Here is a 16,835-nt window from a genome sequence, read left to right as displayed (position 1 = left end):
CTGCCGTCAGATCAACCATGCTAACAACACTATTACAAACAGTAACGAGATTGCAGATCATTTTAAGAATTTTTATTCCACCATATTTGAAGACTCAACAACACTTCCTGCCTCAGATGAGCATAATTCTACGCTATTAACATGTATCAACTCAACACCAACTCATATATATTCATTCGATGAAAATTTTAATTCTCTCCACAATCCAGACACATACCACTTTACTTCATCTGAAAATATAAAAAACATTATTTTCAACATCAATTCAAAAAAATCTAGCGGCCCTGATGAAATCTCAAACTTTATAATCAAGAGATTTCCAGAATCCACAATTAATTTACTCACGTGCCTTTTCAATAATTGCATTAACAACGGATACTTTCCCAAACAATGGAAAGTTGCCAAAATCGTACCCATCAAGAAGAAAACAACAAATTGCAACGTTGATGACTTTCGCCCAATTTCCCTTTTGTCAAATATTGGTAAAATACTGGAAGTAGTGCTGAAAGAAAAATTAAACAATGAATTAACTATTGATCCAATATCAAACTACCAATTTGGCTTCAAATCTGGACATTCCACTCAGCACGCACTTCTCAAGTTTCATAACGACGTAACAACAAACTTAAGGAGTCAATCATGCACAGTTGCAATATCATTGGATATACAAAAAGCGTTTGACTCAGTGTCTCACCTCGGTATTTTGTTCAAATTAATTCAACTTGGAGTAGATCCATTTATTATAAAAATGCTAAAGAGTTTCTTCAATTCTCGTAAATTTATGGTTCAGATCCGGAATACATCATCATCCTTGGGCCATGTAAATAGCGGCGTTCCTCAAGGTAGTATCTTGGCACCATACCTTTTTAACCTGTTTCTTCATGACTTTCCACACATGTATCAACATTCCAAAGCAATCCTGTATGCAGATGATTGCATAATCTACGCACATAATCCTTCGCCAGCCATTGCCCTGAGTGTTGCTTCAGAACACCTACACATAATCAACAACTTCTATAAACAATGGGGTATTAAAATAAATGCCGCTAAATCGGTAGCCATATGCATACGTAATGCGTCGGGCAAATGCCCACGAAAAGTTGTACCAGAAAGCAAGCAATTAAAATTGTCTTTAGAAGGAGTAGAAATTCCTTTCAGCACATCCTTAAAGTACCTTGGTGTAACATTCAATCATCTCTTAAAATTCAACGACCATGCTCGTTCCATCATGCAAAAAGTTAAAGGTATATTAGCGAGTTTTTCAAACATCCTTAACAGCAATTATTTACCTCAAAACACCAAGCTGCTCCTATATAAGGTGGCAATTAGATCTATCCTAACATACGCATTTCCAATCTGGTTTCCTATTTCCCCAATAGTTGCCAACGAATTGGAAATTCTGGAAAGAAAGGTCTTAAGAAAATGCACAAACAAATATTATCAATCTCATCACAAAAAATTCTCAAATACTTACATATACAAAATCTCTAACGTTGTGCCATTTTGTAAGTACGCCCAACAACTTCAAAGGAAGTTTGTAGAGAAATTGGCTACTCACGAAAACCATATTGTAAGCGAAATCCACGAAATCGAGAAAAATATATCCTGGTCAGATTCGTCATATCTGTCTACAGTGGGTATTCTCAACGAACCTACTGAAGATGTCGCAGATGACTATACCTTACCACGCTTCTACATTAAATCAGTACCTGGAACCCACAGAGGTTAATCAGTAAAATTAGTTAATTATAATAATTCATTATTTGTTACAAAATATATACACTTTTACTTTTAAGCAGCCTATACTGTAGATCTCTCTTTATGAGAATTCGATTTATTAGCTGAGAACTTACTGTGATATTCAAAGAATAAGAAATTTTTATGTATAATTACACATTCTGTGTAAGAGCACTGACTGTCACTCCGTTTTGATGTCATATTTTGTTAACTAGTTTTAAGATTTTGTTAATTATTTATTTATTGTACACAGTCATTAGCACTGTTAGTTACAGTTGAGGCCGGGAGCAAGCCTTATATACTTCATTCATTGTTTACATTTTGTGTAATGATTTCACAATTCGCATGTAGCATATTATACACTTTCATTGTACGTTAGAATAAGACAACAATAGTTCTAACAGTCTCAATTCATGTTAATCGTTCACTTTGTATTTAAATGTACCATCGAAAAGAAGAAGACTCAATAAAGTAACTTACTTACTTACTTACTTACTTACTTACCAATTTTTAAGTTAAGAATTTAAAATGAAAAATTATTTAAAAAAATATTGCAATGCTTGGGAACATTGATATGTCAAAATTGTTAAAATGTTTTGTCAAAAATAAGTAGATTTTTATACGTTTTCTAATAGGACGCAAATTGGAGGTTGTTATGATATGCAATTTTTACAAATATCAACAATTACTCGTTTAACATTTTTAATTTCAAATTCGGTTTGACGGTTCATTGTCCCAGCAGCTGCGTCGATGCGTCTACCTGTATTTTTCTACAATGTGTTATACATACAAAAAAATGACAACAAACATATTCGCCACAAAATTCTTCTGTCAAGGCGAAAATAAATATTTTCGCCTCAAGCATGAATTTTGACATTTCATCTGGCAAAATAACATCTGTTTTTAGATTAATTCGCTCGAAGGAAGACCTTATAATTGGGCCATGAGTTGTACCAACTTGTCACAAGTTGGTGTGTCTGAGGGCAGCTTAACAACCAAACCAAACGAAAGCGCGCGCTTTCACCACCGCATAAACATGTTGCAGTGAATAAGTTGAATAAGTGAAAGAAACATTCTTATTTGTATTTAAATAATTCTTTGGATTTCTTTTAATTTTTCGCATTATGTCTCTCGGTATAAACAAAAGATCTATTTCGCCATTGCTTCAGGAAAATGGAAATGGTAAAAAGATCAAGATAGATGGCACGGACGAGCTTAAACCCAAGGATACCGAAGAGAATTATGATTTCCTTTTTAATGAAGAAGATGATTTTGATTTGGTCGATTTCGAGGCTGCTGAGAAAAGCGCAGCCAGAGAACGTCTAGATTTAAGCAATTGGCAAAGATGTCGCGTTCTGGAAACGGAAAGAGAAAAGAAGACATTTGCTTTGATTATAAAAGTAATGGCAAACGTGAAGAAGGATGATAACACAGAAGTTGAGGCTGAAGCTAAATGTTACCTCCAGGGTCCCTGGTGTCATACACGTATATCCGTTGATGATATCGTATCGATAAAGGCGGAGTATGATGCAAGTGTAAATGCCTACAAGGTGGACAAGGATCAAGGATTTTGTGTTGTCAATCCGGATTCATTGATTTCTGGCACTACAGTGGTCGGGTCATTGTTCTGTCGGAGAAAGGCTGTGTTGCAGGATCGTTTCAAGGGGATTGATCCCAACAATAAAGTGGTAAGTATGAATAATTTGAAAATAATTTATCTTTGCAATTAATTACATGATTTTTTAGATGGTCATCGGCTCTTTGGTACACGAACTTCTACAAATTGTATTGGAAAAGAGGATAATCGATTTGAAGGCCATTGAAAAGGAAGCTACTGATCTTTTAAACTCCCAGGATACAGCATTCATGCTTTACAGCAGTCAATTAACACGAGAAGACACCACGTTGGAAGTGTTTCAGTTTGTCAAAAGTATTCATAGATTTGTACAACAGTATATTGATAAAAAGGATAATAGCATACCAATAGAAAAGGAAAATTTCCATGATCGCATTAGTGAAATTCGCGATATTGAAGAAAATCTTTGGATACCACAATTAGGTATAAAGGGAAAAATCGATGTCTCTGTTAAGGTTCAGCCTCGTTCTAAACGGGGTCAAATCACAAAATTCACTGAAAAACAGGAGAAAATCTTACCCTTGGAATTAAAGACCGGAAGAGCTACATTTTCAATGGAACATAAAGGACAATTAATATTATATCAAATGATGTTGACTGCACTGGGAAAGCCAACACATTCGGGCTTGCTGTTATATCTGAGAGAAGGATTTCTTCGAGAAATTCCCAGCAGCCGTAACGAACAACGAGATTTGATAACACTTCGTAATGAAATTAGTCATTATTTAAATGCTTGGCCTGATATTGAAAATCTTCCATTAGACACAAAGTTGCCAGATGATAAATTCATTCAACCATTTGTCCTGCCTGAACCTATTTCCCATCCAAATGCTTGCGCCCAGTGTGCTTATGCAACATTATGTTGTAGTTTTGCCAAGACAGATCCTTCGCTGGAGCTTCGAGCCAATCATCCAATACGCAAATTGTCGGAGGAAAATCTGAAACACTTGACCCACAAAGATTATGAGTATTTCAATAAGTGGTGTCACTTGCTTCTAATGGAAGAACATGAATCTCGTAAATCAAATTTTCAAAGGGCTCTATGGTGTCATACGCCGGATGAACGTGAACAAATGGGCCGAGCCATTTGTGGTTTACAAATTGCCGACGATGGCAAAGCAATCAAGAAGGAAGAACATCGATACTTGCACCGTTTTGTCTTAGGCCAGAAGCAAAATGGTGCAGCAAAGGAGGCTAATGGGGAAGAACAGGAGGAAATGGATTTAATGTTATTTGGGGTAGGTAATAATATTATATTTTATATTTTGTAATTGTGTGTAAAGAACCATTTTGAACCTCTCGGTTTCATCTAATGTTTTTTTATGAAATCTTTCAATTCAGTTTGTAATTGTTGTATCGCCAATCTTTTTTAAATGATGGGTGCATTGCCGATTCATTTGCTAAAAGTATGACGAAGAGTAGAAAATAAAATTCCAAATGTTTTCAGAGATGCGAACCAAAATTATTCGAAGAAAAAAAAAAACAAATAGTAATGAGTTCCATTAAGCCATAAAAAATATCATTAGCTACCTTAAAATATCGCAGCTCTTCTAATTTTATTTCATAATTATCTTTTTTAGTTTTCTGCCGGTGACTATGTTACTGTGTCCACAGATAAACGTCTAGCCATTGCCGCGGGATCCATCATTGATTTGGACTCGACCTCAATTACCATCAGTTTAGAAAGAAATCTCATGCAAAACTATTCTAAACAAACATTTATTATTGATAAATATGAATCCCAATCGGGCAATGTATTTAATTTCACAAATTTGGGTATACTTTTGGATGACACGGAACAGTCGAAACGATTGAGGAGTATTGTTGTGGAACTTGAACAGCCAAAATTTTTAAAAGTTTTGCCAAAAATAATTAGCACCGAAGGTGGTGACATTTTGAAACAATTGAATGCTGTTCAACGCTCTGCTGTCCTAAAGGCTCTAACAACGCAGTCATTTATGTTGATAAAAGGTTTGCCAGGAACAGGTGAGAAATTCAAATGCTTACAGTCCGACCAACAATCGACTAATTATATCGACTTTACTTTTCCAGGTAAAACCCAAACTCTGGTGGCCATTATACGTTTACTTTATTTAATGGGAAAGTCCATCATAATCACCAGTCACACTCACTCGGCTGTGGACAATTTGTTATTGCGTCTTAAACCCCATAATGTGCCCTTCTTGCGTTTGGGCAATGGAGCTCGTGTCAATGCCCAGTTACGAGATTCATGTGAATCGACATTAATAGCAAAGTGCCACACTGAAAAGGAATTAAGTAAACTCTATGACTCCTTCCGTATTGTGGGTGTGACCTGTTTGGGTTCATCTAATGCCATATTTTTACATAGACGTTTTGATTTTTGTATTGTGGATGAAGCTACTCAAGTAATGCAGCCGACTGTTTTGAGACCACTATTCTTTTGTGATCGTTTTATATTAGTTGGAGATCCTGAACAACTGCCACCTTTGGTAAAATCAGCTGAGGCTAGAAAACGAGGGGCAGACGAGTCGCTTTTCCATCGTATAGATTCCAAAGAGGCTACTTCAGTTTTAACCCTACAGTATCGTATGAATAAAACAATTACCAAATTGGCTAATGACTTGACTTACAATGGAGCATTGGAATGCGCATCGAATGACATCAAAATGGCTAAGATGACGCAACCAATTACCGTGGCTAACACCGAAGACAAATGGTTGCAAAGAGTATTGCAAATACATGTTGATCAATCGGTATTTTTGATTGACACCAAAGATTGTTCTGAACGTTCGTCATTGTATGCCAAAACTAAGCACAGTACAACCTGTGAACTAATCGAAAAGACATTTAGTGAAGACACTGCCTCCTCTGCGGAGGAAAAACTAAAATCTGATACAAAAACCTCAAAACGACTTTCGAAATATTCAAATTATTGTGAGGCCGCCATTGTTTTCTATATAGTCAAGGCTTTGTTGGCCAATAATTATGATCCAGATCGCATTGGTGTTATTGCACCGTACAGGGCACAGGTGGAGTTATTGCGCAAACTTGCTTTGCAACACCATGAGTTTTATGAAAAGCAAACGCCTGCACTTAATTTTTCACTTGTTGAAGTTAATACTGTTGATCAGTATCAGGGTAGAGATAAGGATATTATTATCTATTCATGTTCACGTACGGGTCCGTCAGATTCTAAGAACACTGAACGTTGTAGGGATGCTGAAATTTTGGAAGATAAACGTCGTCTTACTGTGGCCATAACACGTTCAAAACACAAGCTTATCATTGTGGGCGACAGTGCCTGCATTCAACAATATACACCATTCCAGACATTGTTGAAACACATACCGGGCTTTTGTAAATTGCAACTGGAAGATGATAAAATGGGTTTTCATTGGGATACGGTTATGGGTGAGTTGACAAATGTCATAAAATCTACTTGAACATTGAATTATTATTCCTTGAAGATTCCCTTTTCCTATGCCTGAAATGGTAGATATAAATTACATCGATCGAATGCATACGAATTCATTTTGCATTTAATTTATTCTGCACGATTTAGTTTGAAACTTTTCTAATAAGCAATGAGAGATACTGCCCCAATTTTGTTAATCTACGAAATTTTATACCATAAGTAATTATTCTAGAGATTTATAATAAGATAGTATTCAATAGGACTTAAGTCAAACACATTTACAACTTATCACTGCCACGTATACATTTTTGAGCATTTAGCTAAACCAAAATATCACTAGCATTTAGAGAGCTAGAAGATTTGCAGGAATATCCTTAAGCAATATCTTTTGGGAAAACATAAGTTTTAATTATTCAAAATATTTATTAAAAATTGAGAAATTTTATCCTAAAACCGATCGTCTTAACATACGTATAAAACCGATCGAAACCATTAACGTGTTTTTGAAGTTTCAGTTGTTTTACATTATCTTAGTAAGTTATTTATTTGTGAATCTTAAAATAACATTAAAATCAATAAAAAATATCAACTTAAAAAAAGTGTACTGAACTTGTTATACCCACCACCAAAAGAAGGTTATACTAAATTTGTTATGCCGTATATTGTGAATCGAAATGTTGACACTAATTCCCTTGGTAATTTTGCGGATTTTCAAAACACAAAAATTCAGTATGCACAATATCGGCGCACAGTTTTGACCACTTATTTCAATTCTTTTGGGTAAAAATTTGACTTCGAAAAAGAGTTGTATATGATTAATGATGATTGGAAAACAATTAATTCCGGATCTACAATAATGGAGCTATGTAAAATGCTCGATATGCACCAACCTGCCAATAAACCTTTACTGAATTGAATAGCCACTATCCAGAAGCACCCTGTAGTTAAGCAAAACTGCGAGTCATCCTGTTAATTAATCAAATAAATAAATTCAAAGCATACTTTTGGGCGCCATAAAAATATTCTTTATTCACTTTGATGTTTATAATATGGAATTACACAAAGTCTGACGGACCTAATTTGATAAGAGCTTGTCTGGAATCGAAGGAACTTTGAAAAGGAAATCAGAATGGAAAATGGACAAAGAAACGGAAAACATTTTATTTCTTTGTCTGCTTGAAATTGAATGCTGTATACCTCAGAAACAGTGGGAGACCAAGACTTGTAAAACAAATGTGTGGAATTCCTGAAAAGTATTGATTTAGCATTGCATTCACCATCGATGATTGGTTGATGTCCGATGCAGTGATGTCTTGGAAGTCTTTACAATAGCTTCTTAAGTTCTGAGATGGGTTGACATGGCAGATAATTTATCAGCAGAAATTGTTAATGTTTCCTGATTGACAGCGTCCTGGTTTTCCTGAAAGGCATTTTTGCAAAGTTTGCGGATGGTTAAGTTTGGTCTCGCTAAGGTGTGTAGTTCCGACAAGGGCGGAACTACACACCTTCAACTTTTACCTACATCAACTTTTACCTACATATGCACCGTGAGGTCTCAATCAGTTTTTGGCCCCTGCAAAACACTGGATTCCATAGTTGGAGTGAGGTGATCATAAGCATAACATATGTGGCCATATGTCTCCTGTTGGATAACATGGAACATTTGCATTAGAAGGTGGTCCTGAAGTCAGGATAGATTAAATACCAAAGGCATAGGAAGCATTGTCGACCGACTGCAGCTTCACATTGCTGAAAGTTCCATCTAAATTGTGAAAAGCTACCGATGTAAAGTTGGAATTTTCCACATTTTTCTCAGTGTATTCACTGGCCGATCTTTGGACGACTTACTTATTATATTTGTTTTTAAATTTGAACAAATTACCTGGTCCAGTAACATTTATAAGGTCTTCATTAGAAGTAATTTTTGGGTAATGTGTGAATATTGTTTTCGACTTTCTTGTGGTAGCTTGTTTCTTATATAATTTTTTCATTTTCCGCTGTGCTTTGTCAGTCCTCTGTCCATGTATTTTTGTGAACAAAACGCAGGTCGCATTTATTATCCGATTGAGATGAAAATTTCCAAAACAATATTTGCTTGTTCCAAGGAAGAACCCTATTGAAATTGGTGAGAATCGGTTCGAATGTAGGTATAGCTCCCTTATATGTTTTCAACCGATTTCGGGTAATTATGCACCAAATGGACAATATCTTTTCAAATAACCGAATTCAGTCTAGAAGCATGTACATCAAATTCGGAGAATATCGGTTCAAATTTTAGAATAAGTTTAGATTTGTTCGAATTGGTCACCTTTGGCACAAATTATGGGCTTCAAATGTTGTTCTGCGATATTTTGGCCCATTCCCGGCGAATCGCTTGCTTGAGGTGATCGACACTTTGGTATTTTTTAGTGCCAACCTTGCTTTCCAAAATACTCCAGACACAATAAATAGTCCAACGGATTGGTATACGGAGATTTTGGTGACTATTGTGCGCTGGAAATGAAGCGAGGACCCTCATTTTGAAACCATTCTTGGGTGGCGTGTGCCGAGTCCTGTTCGAATGTCCAAGGTCTGCAGGCGTGCCAAAGGCTTTAATACACCCTCCAGAATATTTTCGCGACGATATTCGGCATTTATACTGATGACACGGTCGATTAATACGAACGGAGAGCGACCATCGGCTGTTATGGCGGCCCACACCATCACCATGACCGGCGCTTGAGTTCTGGTGGCCAACGGAACAGCAGTCGGACGAGTGGCTTAGAAATGACAGCAGTCTGAAGTTGATTGCAGTTTTTTCATCTCACCCTGTATATGTTTCATCCGATTTGGTGTTAAAGTCCCTCGCGCGAATAATATGCGCTCCACAAATTTAGTTTCAGCACAAAATTTCGTTTTGCTGGCCCTTTTATATGACCTCCATGCTGTTTTCCGTTGTCCATCAATCTTACAGTGTATTTGCTTTTGAGAGCTTCGAATCAAAATTTCATCTTTTTTTAATGAAATTGAAATTTAATTTTATAAGTCTATTGTCTGAAAAATAATTTAAATAATAAAATTATTGCTCAAAATACTTTAAAATTTTCACAAAGCTGATCAGACAATCTTTATTGAGAATATTTTTATAGTAAGAAATTGCAAACTCTGAATAACTCAAGTGTAAACGTTGCTCCCTTCACTTGCTCTCTCTCTCTCTCTCTGTGCAATTTTGGCTTGCCAATCAAAGGCACACATTGTCATTGTAATGTCCCTAAAATCAGCTTTTCAGCGACGCCTAAAATACGCGTTTTTCGAAGATATGTCACTTATTTGACTTATAATTAAAAAAATGGGAATTTTGTAAAAAAGGGCTGCTGAAGACAGCTCCTATAAAGAATAAAGGTTTCACTTGATCATAGACACGTTTTTAATGGCTTAGTTGTAGTAAAACTCTTTGTGTTTTTGACATACCATGTGACTTTCACTAGGATCTGATTTCTAAATCATAATAAATTAAAATAAATTTATCAAAATTTCAATTTCACACTACTTTCAATGCACTCCAAACCGATGAAGCATTAGCAAATTAATGAGATGGATATAAAATTTTTGAAAAACTCTAATGAAAATTTCCCTCCCGGTTCGATAACACACACGACACATTGTACGTATGCAGGTGGTGATGGCATTGCAGAGGATATAAGTATTTAGTTTACAGTTAAAATTCAATAACGTCATTTGCACAAAATTACACACGACGCAATCGCAATACTAACCCGCAAAACCAATTCGAAACAAAGTTCGAATGAAACATTAGTGAAAGTGATCGTACCGGTCGCAATGATGTTGATGGTGGTTCGTGAGATCCTCTGTGTCAGCAACGCAACTTACTCGTTTAACAGAAGTAGCAGCGGCAGCACCTCGATCACCAGCGAAACAATGACGCCAACACCACAATCTCTCCAACCAACAAAACTCGTGATCAACTCTCTTCTCATTGATAATCGTTTGGAAAATAACAAAATATTGAAAGAAAACTAGAAGAAAGGCTGGCAGAAATAATAAAAAAATACCCGGCTAGCGGCCAGTTGTCATAGAAACAAATACATTCAGAGTCGCATTAAATTATGTTGTTGCTAGACATTCGGATTGATATTTAATTTGACGAAATGTTGTTGTGCATTATTTGAGACGACCAATTGCTGAGTGATCCACCGATCATCAGGTGGACAGACTGACAAATATCTATAAAAGTTGAAAAAAATTTTTTTTTATTAAATATTCCCGTTATTGATGTGTTTGGTTGTTGTAAATGAAACAAAAAACACAGTGAATAGATTCAGGCCTATCCCAATAATGATAATGCACAGTGGGTTGTTTACACCTAGGCAGTATATCTCCTCTGCATTGTCAAAATGTTCAAATGCAAAGTTTAAATAACGCCTTCACGGAATTACTTGCGACTTTGGGGTGTAACGCATAAACTACCATTGATGCATTAAGGTGGGAATACATAAAGCGGTTATCTGGCTGGCTTAAGTCATCAGCTGGCTTCTTCGGAAATGAACAAAGGAGCCTAGGGCCAAAATCAAACGAAGTCAACCTAAAACTTCTTTGTTCATCTACGAAGAAGCTAGCCAATGTATTTCCACCCTTACGTTTGTATGTTGATTCCACAGCGGATTTAAAAAGAAATAGGTCATGAGAAGTTTTTGTATGAGAATAAAGGTGCTTTCTCCTAAAATAACAAAGAAGAGTTTTAGGTTGACTTAGTTCGATTTTGGCCCTAGTCTATTTTCTTCATATCCGAAGAAGTCAGCCGATGACTTAAGCCAGCCAAATAAGCGCTTTATGTATTCCCACCTTAAAGGTCAGAAGACATAAAATGCTTTTTTGATTGGCTTAAGTTATCTGGCCGGCTTAAATCATTGTCTGGCTTCTTCCTAAATTGACATAGGAGCCTAGGGCCAAAATCGAACTAAATCAACCTAAAACTTCTTTGTTCATCTACGAAGAAGCCAGCCGATGACTTAAGCCAACCAAATATGCGCTTTATGTATTTTCACCCTTATGGCTACAGAGGGTATATATTATTTGTCCACACCCTCTGATACCTTCCCCAAAAAGGGTGAAAACTTTGAATATCCATGAGGCTCATAAAACGCGAAATTAACATTCCATTCCATTCCAGACTTGGAACATCTCAATATTTTCATCAACACAATACCTGTTATAAAGATGGTAGAGATCGGAACATTGCCTTTGGTACCTCCCCCACAAAGGGTAAAAGTTTTGAATAACAAAAACGATTATAAAATCCGAAAAAACATTCAGTTCTCTTCATATTTCACACATCCCATTATTTCTACTACCACAAGATCTGATGTGAAGATGGAATGTATCCATCCTCTCCTTCGTGTATCTCCCGCACAAATGGTCAACATTTTGAATAATTATAACTTTATCAAATGGATGTAAAATTCCAATTGTCTTCAAATTATACACAACACTACATTTTTATTATCCAAAGGTCTGGTGTGAAGTGGGGTTCTATCGGTCCGTTTCTTCTGGTACTCCCCCCCCACAAAGGGTGAAAACTTTGAATATCCATGAGGCTAATAAAACGCGAAACTAGCATCCGATTGTATTCCAGACTTGGTACATTTCAATATTTCCATCAACACAAGATCTGTTATAAAGATGGTAGATATCGGAACATTTCTTCTGGTACCTCTCCACCATAGGGTTCAAGATTTTGATAAACAAAAAGCTCAAAGAATGCGAAATAAGCATCTTAACTCTCTTCAAATTTCACACAAACAAACATTTTTGCTAACACAAGATCTGTTGTGAAGATGATATACAGGGTGAGATGAAAAAACTGCAAACACTGACATTGTTGAAGATTTTTATCTCACCCTGTATCTCATATTGAGTGATAATTTTTTCGCTCTACTTAAAAATACTGTGTAAAGACCATCCATCGAGTCCAGCATTGTTATTGAAGATCGTCGGCTACCAACCCTCGTCCTCCACCAACCCACAGTACATTGCTTCAAGTTGTGCGTATTGAATTTCAGTTGACGCATTTCGTGTTAGCCATGTGGTTGGATAACCATGAAACGGGAAGTATTAGTTTTACACTCTCTTTTTTTACAAAAAAAAAAAAAAAAAAAACATAAATAAAATATTAGACGATGATTATTTTCTTTTTATAAATTTCTCGAATCTTGTAAAGCACACAGTGTGTTTATAGGTGACACTCCAATAACCTAGAGACGGAGGAGACATAAAATGGGATAGTTGGGTGACAAGTGATCTTCCACTTGTCCCATGCGGAAATATACAAAATGTGTTTATTTCATTTCAAGGAAAACCAGTGTCTGTGCTAAGGCTTCTCTTATGGGATACGATGGATGGAACATCACACAAGTGAATGGCATGGCATGGCAATAAAACCTGGTCCATTTTAGGAAATGTTATATTTAATGTCATACTTTCATTTGGGCCACAAATCACTTGTGGCGTCTGGTGTTTTTTTTTTTGTATTTGGATTTATATAAGTACATTTTTTTGCTAGTTCCGAAAAAAGTTTGTTTCCGTTATGGTTGCCTTGAAATGGAAAAGAAAAATGTCCAGAAATAGACGATGGAAAATGAAGTTAGTCTAGGCCAAAATTGCACGACATTAAAAATTGATTTGAAAACAGTAACTGTAAAAATCAACGCAAAAGCCAAACTTTACAGACGGCAACTTTGCTTATATATGGGAACGCATTTCACTATGATTGCTCCAAACAATATCAAAGATCAACATTAGTATTAGGTGTGTCTGGTTACTTTTCCTGCAGGAATTGTCCAGCAACATCTTTCTGAGAGAGTAAGATAGTTTTATTCTCTTTTGCAAGGAAATTGCGAAAAGTAAACAGACGGTATTCCTGCAGAAGCTTGCAACTAATCAGCTGATTTGTCAAAACAAACCAATTTGTCCCCCATTAAAAGAATTAAACGAAAGGAATCACCACCCATTTCACAAGTTTTATAAATAAAAAGGAAATTGACAATAAAATAAAAATATGAGCAATAAAAGGAAGATAGATATGATGTGTTCCGCGGAATCTTTTAAACCTATTGCTAATGGCATTTGTCTAAAAATGCTGGAAATAGTCTTTTTTTTTCTAATTACATATTAATATTTGTGTTTTTCACATTTTGTAAAGTTGTTCTCCAAAAACAAAGAGATAGAATTATTCAAATTCCTTGTGTGGCAGGTACCAGAAGGAGTAAATCAATATATACCAATTTCGCACCAGATTTTGCGTTTCTGAAAATACTGGAATGTGTAAAATTTGAAGATAATCGGATGCTTATTTCGCATTTTATGAGAGATATAATTATTCAAAATTTTGACCCTTTGTGGGGGAGGCAAGGAGTGGTCCTATATATTCACCCTTTACACCAGATATTGTAATAGTAAAAATATTGGGATATGTCAAATTTTGAGAGAATCGGGCGCTAAATTGTATATCATGAGCTGCATGACTATTCAAAGTTTTGACCCGTTGTGTCGGAGTTACCAAAGTTTGACCCTTTTTGGGGGAAGTACCAGAAGGAGTGTCCAATATATTTCGACTTCACACCAAATCTTGTGTTGGTAGAAATATGGGGATGTGCGAAATTTGCAGATAATCGGACTCTTACATTGCATTTTATAGGAGTTATAATTATTCAAATTTTTGACCCTTTGTAAGGGAGGTACGTTATGGAATGGACTGATATTGTCCATTTTCGTACCTGACGTAGCACTGACGCAAATGTTAGGATTTGCAAAGTTGGATCAAAATCGGATTATCGTTTCTCTTTTTGTGCAGAAAAAATATATATTTTTTTGAAAATTTCGAACTTTGCGTGGGAGGTACTTGATGGAGTGGACCGATATTGCCCATCTCCGAACGCGATCTAAGTTTGACAAAAATATTACGATGTACCAAGTTTGGACAACATCGGATACTATCTTCGTGAGTTAAGGTGCGCACCAGCCAGACAGACGGGCGGACATCGCTATATTGACTCCAAATGTCCTGAAATGGATTTGGTTCAATGAAACCTAGTCTCTAAAACCGTTATATCGCTGAGACACGTTTTGGCCGTATCAAATGATATATACCCTCTCTAGTCATATGGCTGAGGGTATAAAAATGTTATAATTTCCTATTACTCTGCTAAGGCTTAAGTCATCTTATAGGCTTAAGTCATATGTATATATTTATGCATTCCCACCCTTAATTCTTAAAAATTATTCTTAAAAAAATAACCCAAAACAACTTGAGAACACACTCCATTTTTAATTCACTTCATCTTAAAGCTTTACCCATCATTCCCCCCTTTTTCCAATCCCCCAGCATACCAGCCTGTCACCGTATTGAAAAGTATTATTCAATTTTGGTGATTGGTCACCATCGCCAATGACAGGTTAGAGCTCAATCAACCTTTAATGGTCCAACTCCGTTTGACTTTAACGAGAGGTCATCAAATGCATGCATGTACATAGTATAGCTACTTCAGTGTAAGTCCCTTAAGAATTTCGCTACGGCAAACATAAGTGAAGACATTCATCTTATCGTGTCGATGTCTGCTCTGAACACTTTTCCAATTTCCAATGTGTGTAAGTAGTTTTTGATGTTACAAGTGTGCTGTCGTACATGCGAGTACATACTCGTACTTGCATGGCATGCATGGGTTTTAATGTTTCTTATGTGAGTGGGAGTTGGTCGTATCTGTCTGGTGTGAGACAGGGAGTCACTGGGGAAGTTATAGGGTTGCCATAAAGAAAATGTAAGAAATGTACTTTAGTTACATTTTTACATTTTTAGTTACAAGACACTATATACCAAAAATCAACGGATTCCAAGGAATCTTAATCGGAAAATCTTTAAAAAAGAGAATTCACGAATATGGGTATTTCGATGTTTTTTAATTCGAAACTATGACTGAAACTATGACTGATGGGTTTTTTTAAAAATTCTTTTAAAAATCTTCTACTATAGCTCTACTGGGCCGTAAAAAAATCTTTTAAAAAATCCAATACTTTAGCTCAGATGGGTCTTTAAAATATCCATGACTATAGCTCTGATGAATTATTAAGAATTATTTTAAGAAGTCCACGACCATAGCTCTAATGGGTCTTTACAAATTTATTTTTAAAAATCCACACTACAGGTCTTTAAAATTGCTCTGAAAAATCTGCGACTAAAGCTCTGAGGGGCCCTGAAAAAAAGTTTAAAAATCCAATACTATGGCTCTGATTAGTCTTTAAATATTAACTCAAGATGTCCACCACCATAGCTCTGATGGGTCTTTAAAAAAAAATACAGAAAATAGCTCTGATGGGTCATCAAAAAATTCTTTTAAAAAATCCCCTACTATGGCTTTGATGAGATTTTAGAAATTCTCTTTAAAAGTCCACGACCATAGCTCTGATTGGCCTTGAAAATTCTTAAAAAATTCAGGACTGTAGCTTTGATGGGTCTTTAAAAAATTCTCGAAAATAGCTCTGTTGGGTCATCAAAAACTTATTTTAAAAAATTCTCGACCAATAGCTCTAATGGGTCTTTAGAAAATTCTTTAAAATTGTTCTAAAAAAGCTTCGACTATAGCTCTGATGGTTCTTTAAAAATCGTTCGAAAATCAAGACCTAGGGCTACGATGAGTTTTTAAAAAATTCACGATTTTAGCTCTGATGGGTCTTTTAAAAAATCCACGAAAATAGCTCTAATGGGTCATGAAAAAATTCTTTTAAAAAATCCTCGACTATATCTCTGATGGGTCTGTAAGAAATCCACTACTATAGCTCTGATAGGTCTTTAAAATATTTAAGACTATAACCCGGATTGCTCTTTAAAAAATTATTTTTAAAAATCAACGACTGCAGCTTTGATGGGTCTTTAAAATTGTTTGAAAAATCTTCGACTATAGCTCTGATGGGCCCTTAATTTTTTTTTAAATGACGACTGTATCTTTGATGTGTCTTTACGAAAAAAGCTCTAATGAGTCATTCAAAAATTCTTTTAAAAAATCTTCGGCTATA

At 35.7% G+C, this 16,835-nt stretch overlaps 1 protein-coding gene across 1 annotated transcript; it reads left to right on the top strand.

Moving 5' to 3' along the window:
- The first annotated feature begins 2,775 nt into the window (after positions 1-2,775).
- LOC101898323 (DNA replication ATP-dependent helicase/nuclease DNA2) lies at positions 2,776-7,369 on the top strand. Its single transcript, XM_011295187.3, has 4 exons — positions 2,776-3,425; positions 3,484-4,611; positions 4,954-5,359; positions 5,426-7,369. The coding sequence occupies exons 1-4, from the start codon at positions 2,862-2,864 to the stop codon at positions 6,796-6,798; spliced, it is 3,471 nt and encodes a 1,156-aa protein (XP_011293489.2). The 5' UTR covers positions 2,776-2,861; the 3' UTR covers positions 6,799-7,369.
- Positions 7,370-16,835: the final 9,466 nt, after the last annotated feature.

The sequence above is a fragment of the Musca domestica genome, unplaced genomic scaffold (genome assembly GCF_030504385.1).
Source record: "Musca domestica strain aabys unplaced genomic scaffold, Musca_domestica.polishedcontigs.V.1.1 104, whole genome shotgun sequence".
Taxonomy (NCBI): Eukaryota; Metazoa; Arthropoda; class Insecta; order Diptera; family Muscidae; genus Musca; species Musca domestica.
Note: the sequence above shows the minus strand (reverse complement) of the source record. Positions and strands in the feature narration are given on the sequence as shown.

Coding starts and splice junctions, on each gene's coding strand:
- LOC101898323 (XM_011295187.3), top strand. CDS start 2,862: ATGTCTCTCGGTATAAACAAAAGATCTATTTCGCCATTGCTTCAGGAA. Junction 3,426..3,483: donor TTGATCCCAACAATAAAGTG/GTAAGTATGAAT, acceptor ATGATTTTTTAG/ATGGTCATCGGCTCTTTGGT. Junction 4,612..4,953: donor TGGATTTAATGTTATTTGGG/GTAGGTAATAAT, acceptor TATCTTTTTTAG/TTTTCTGCCGGTGACTATGT.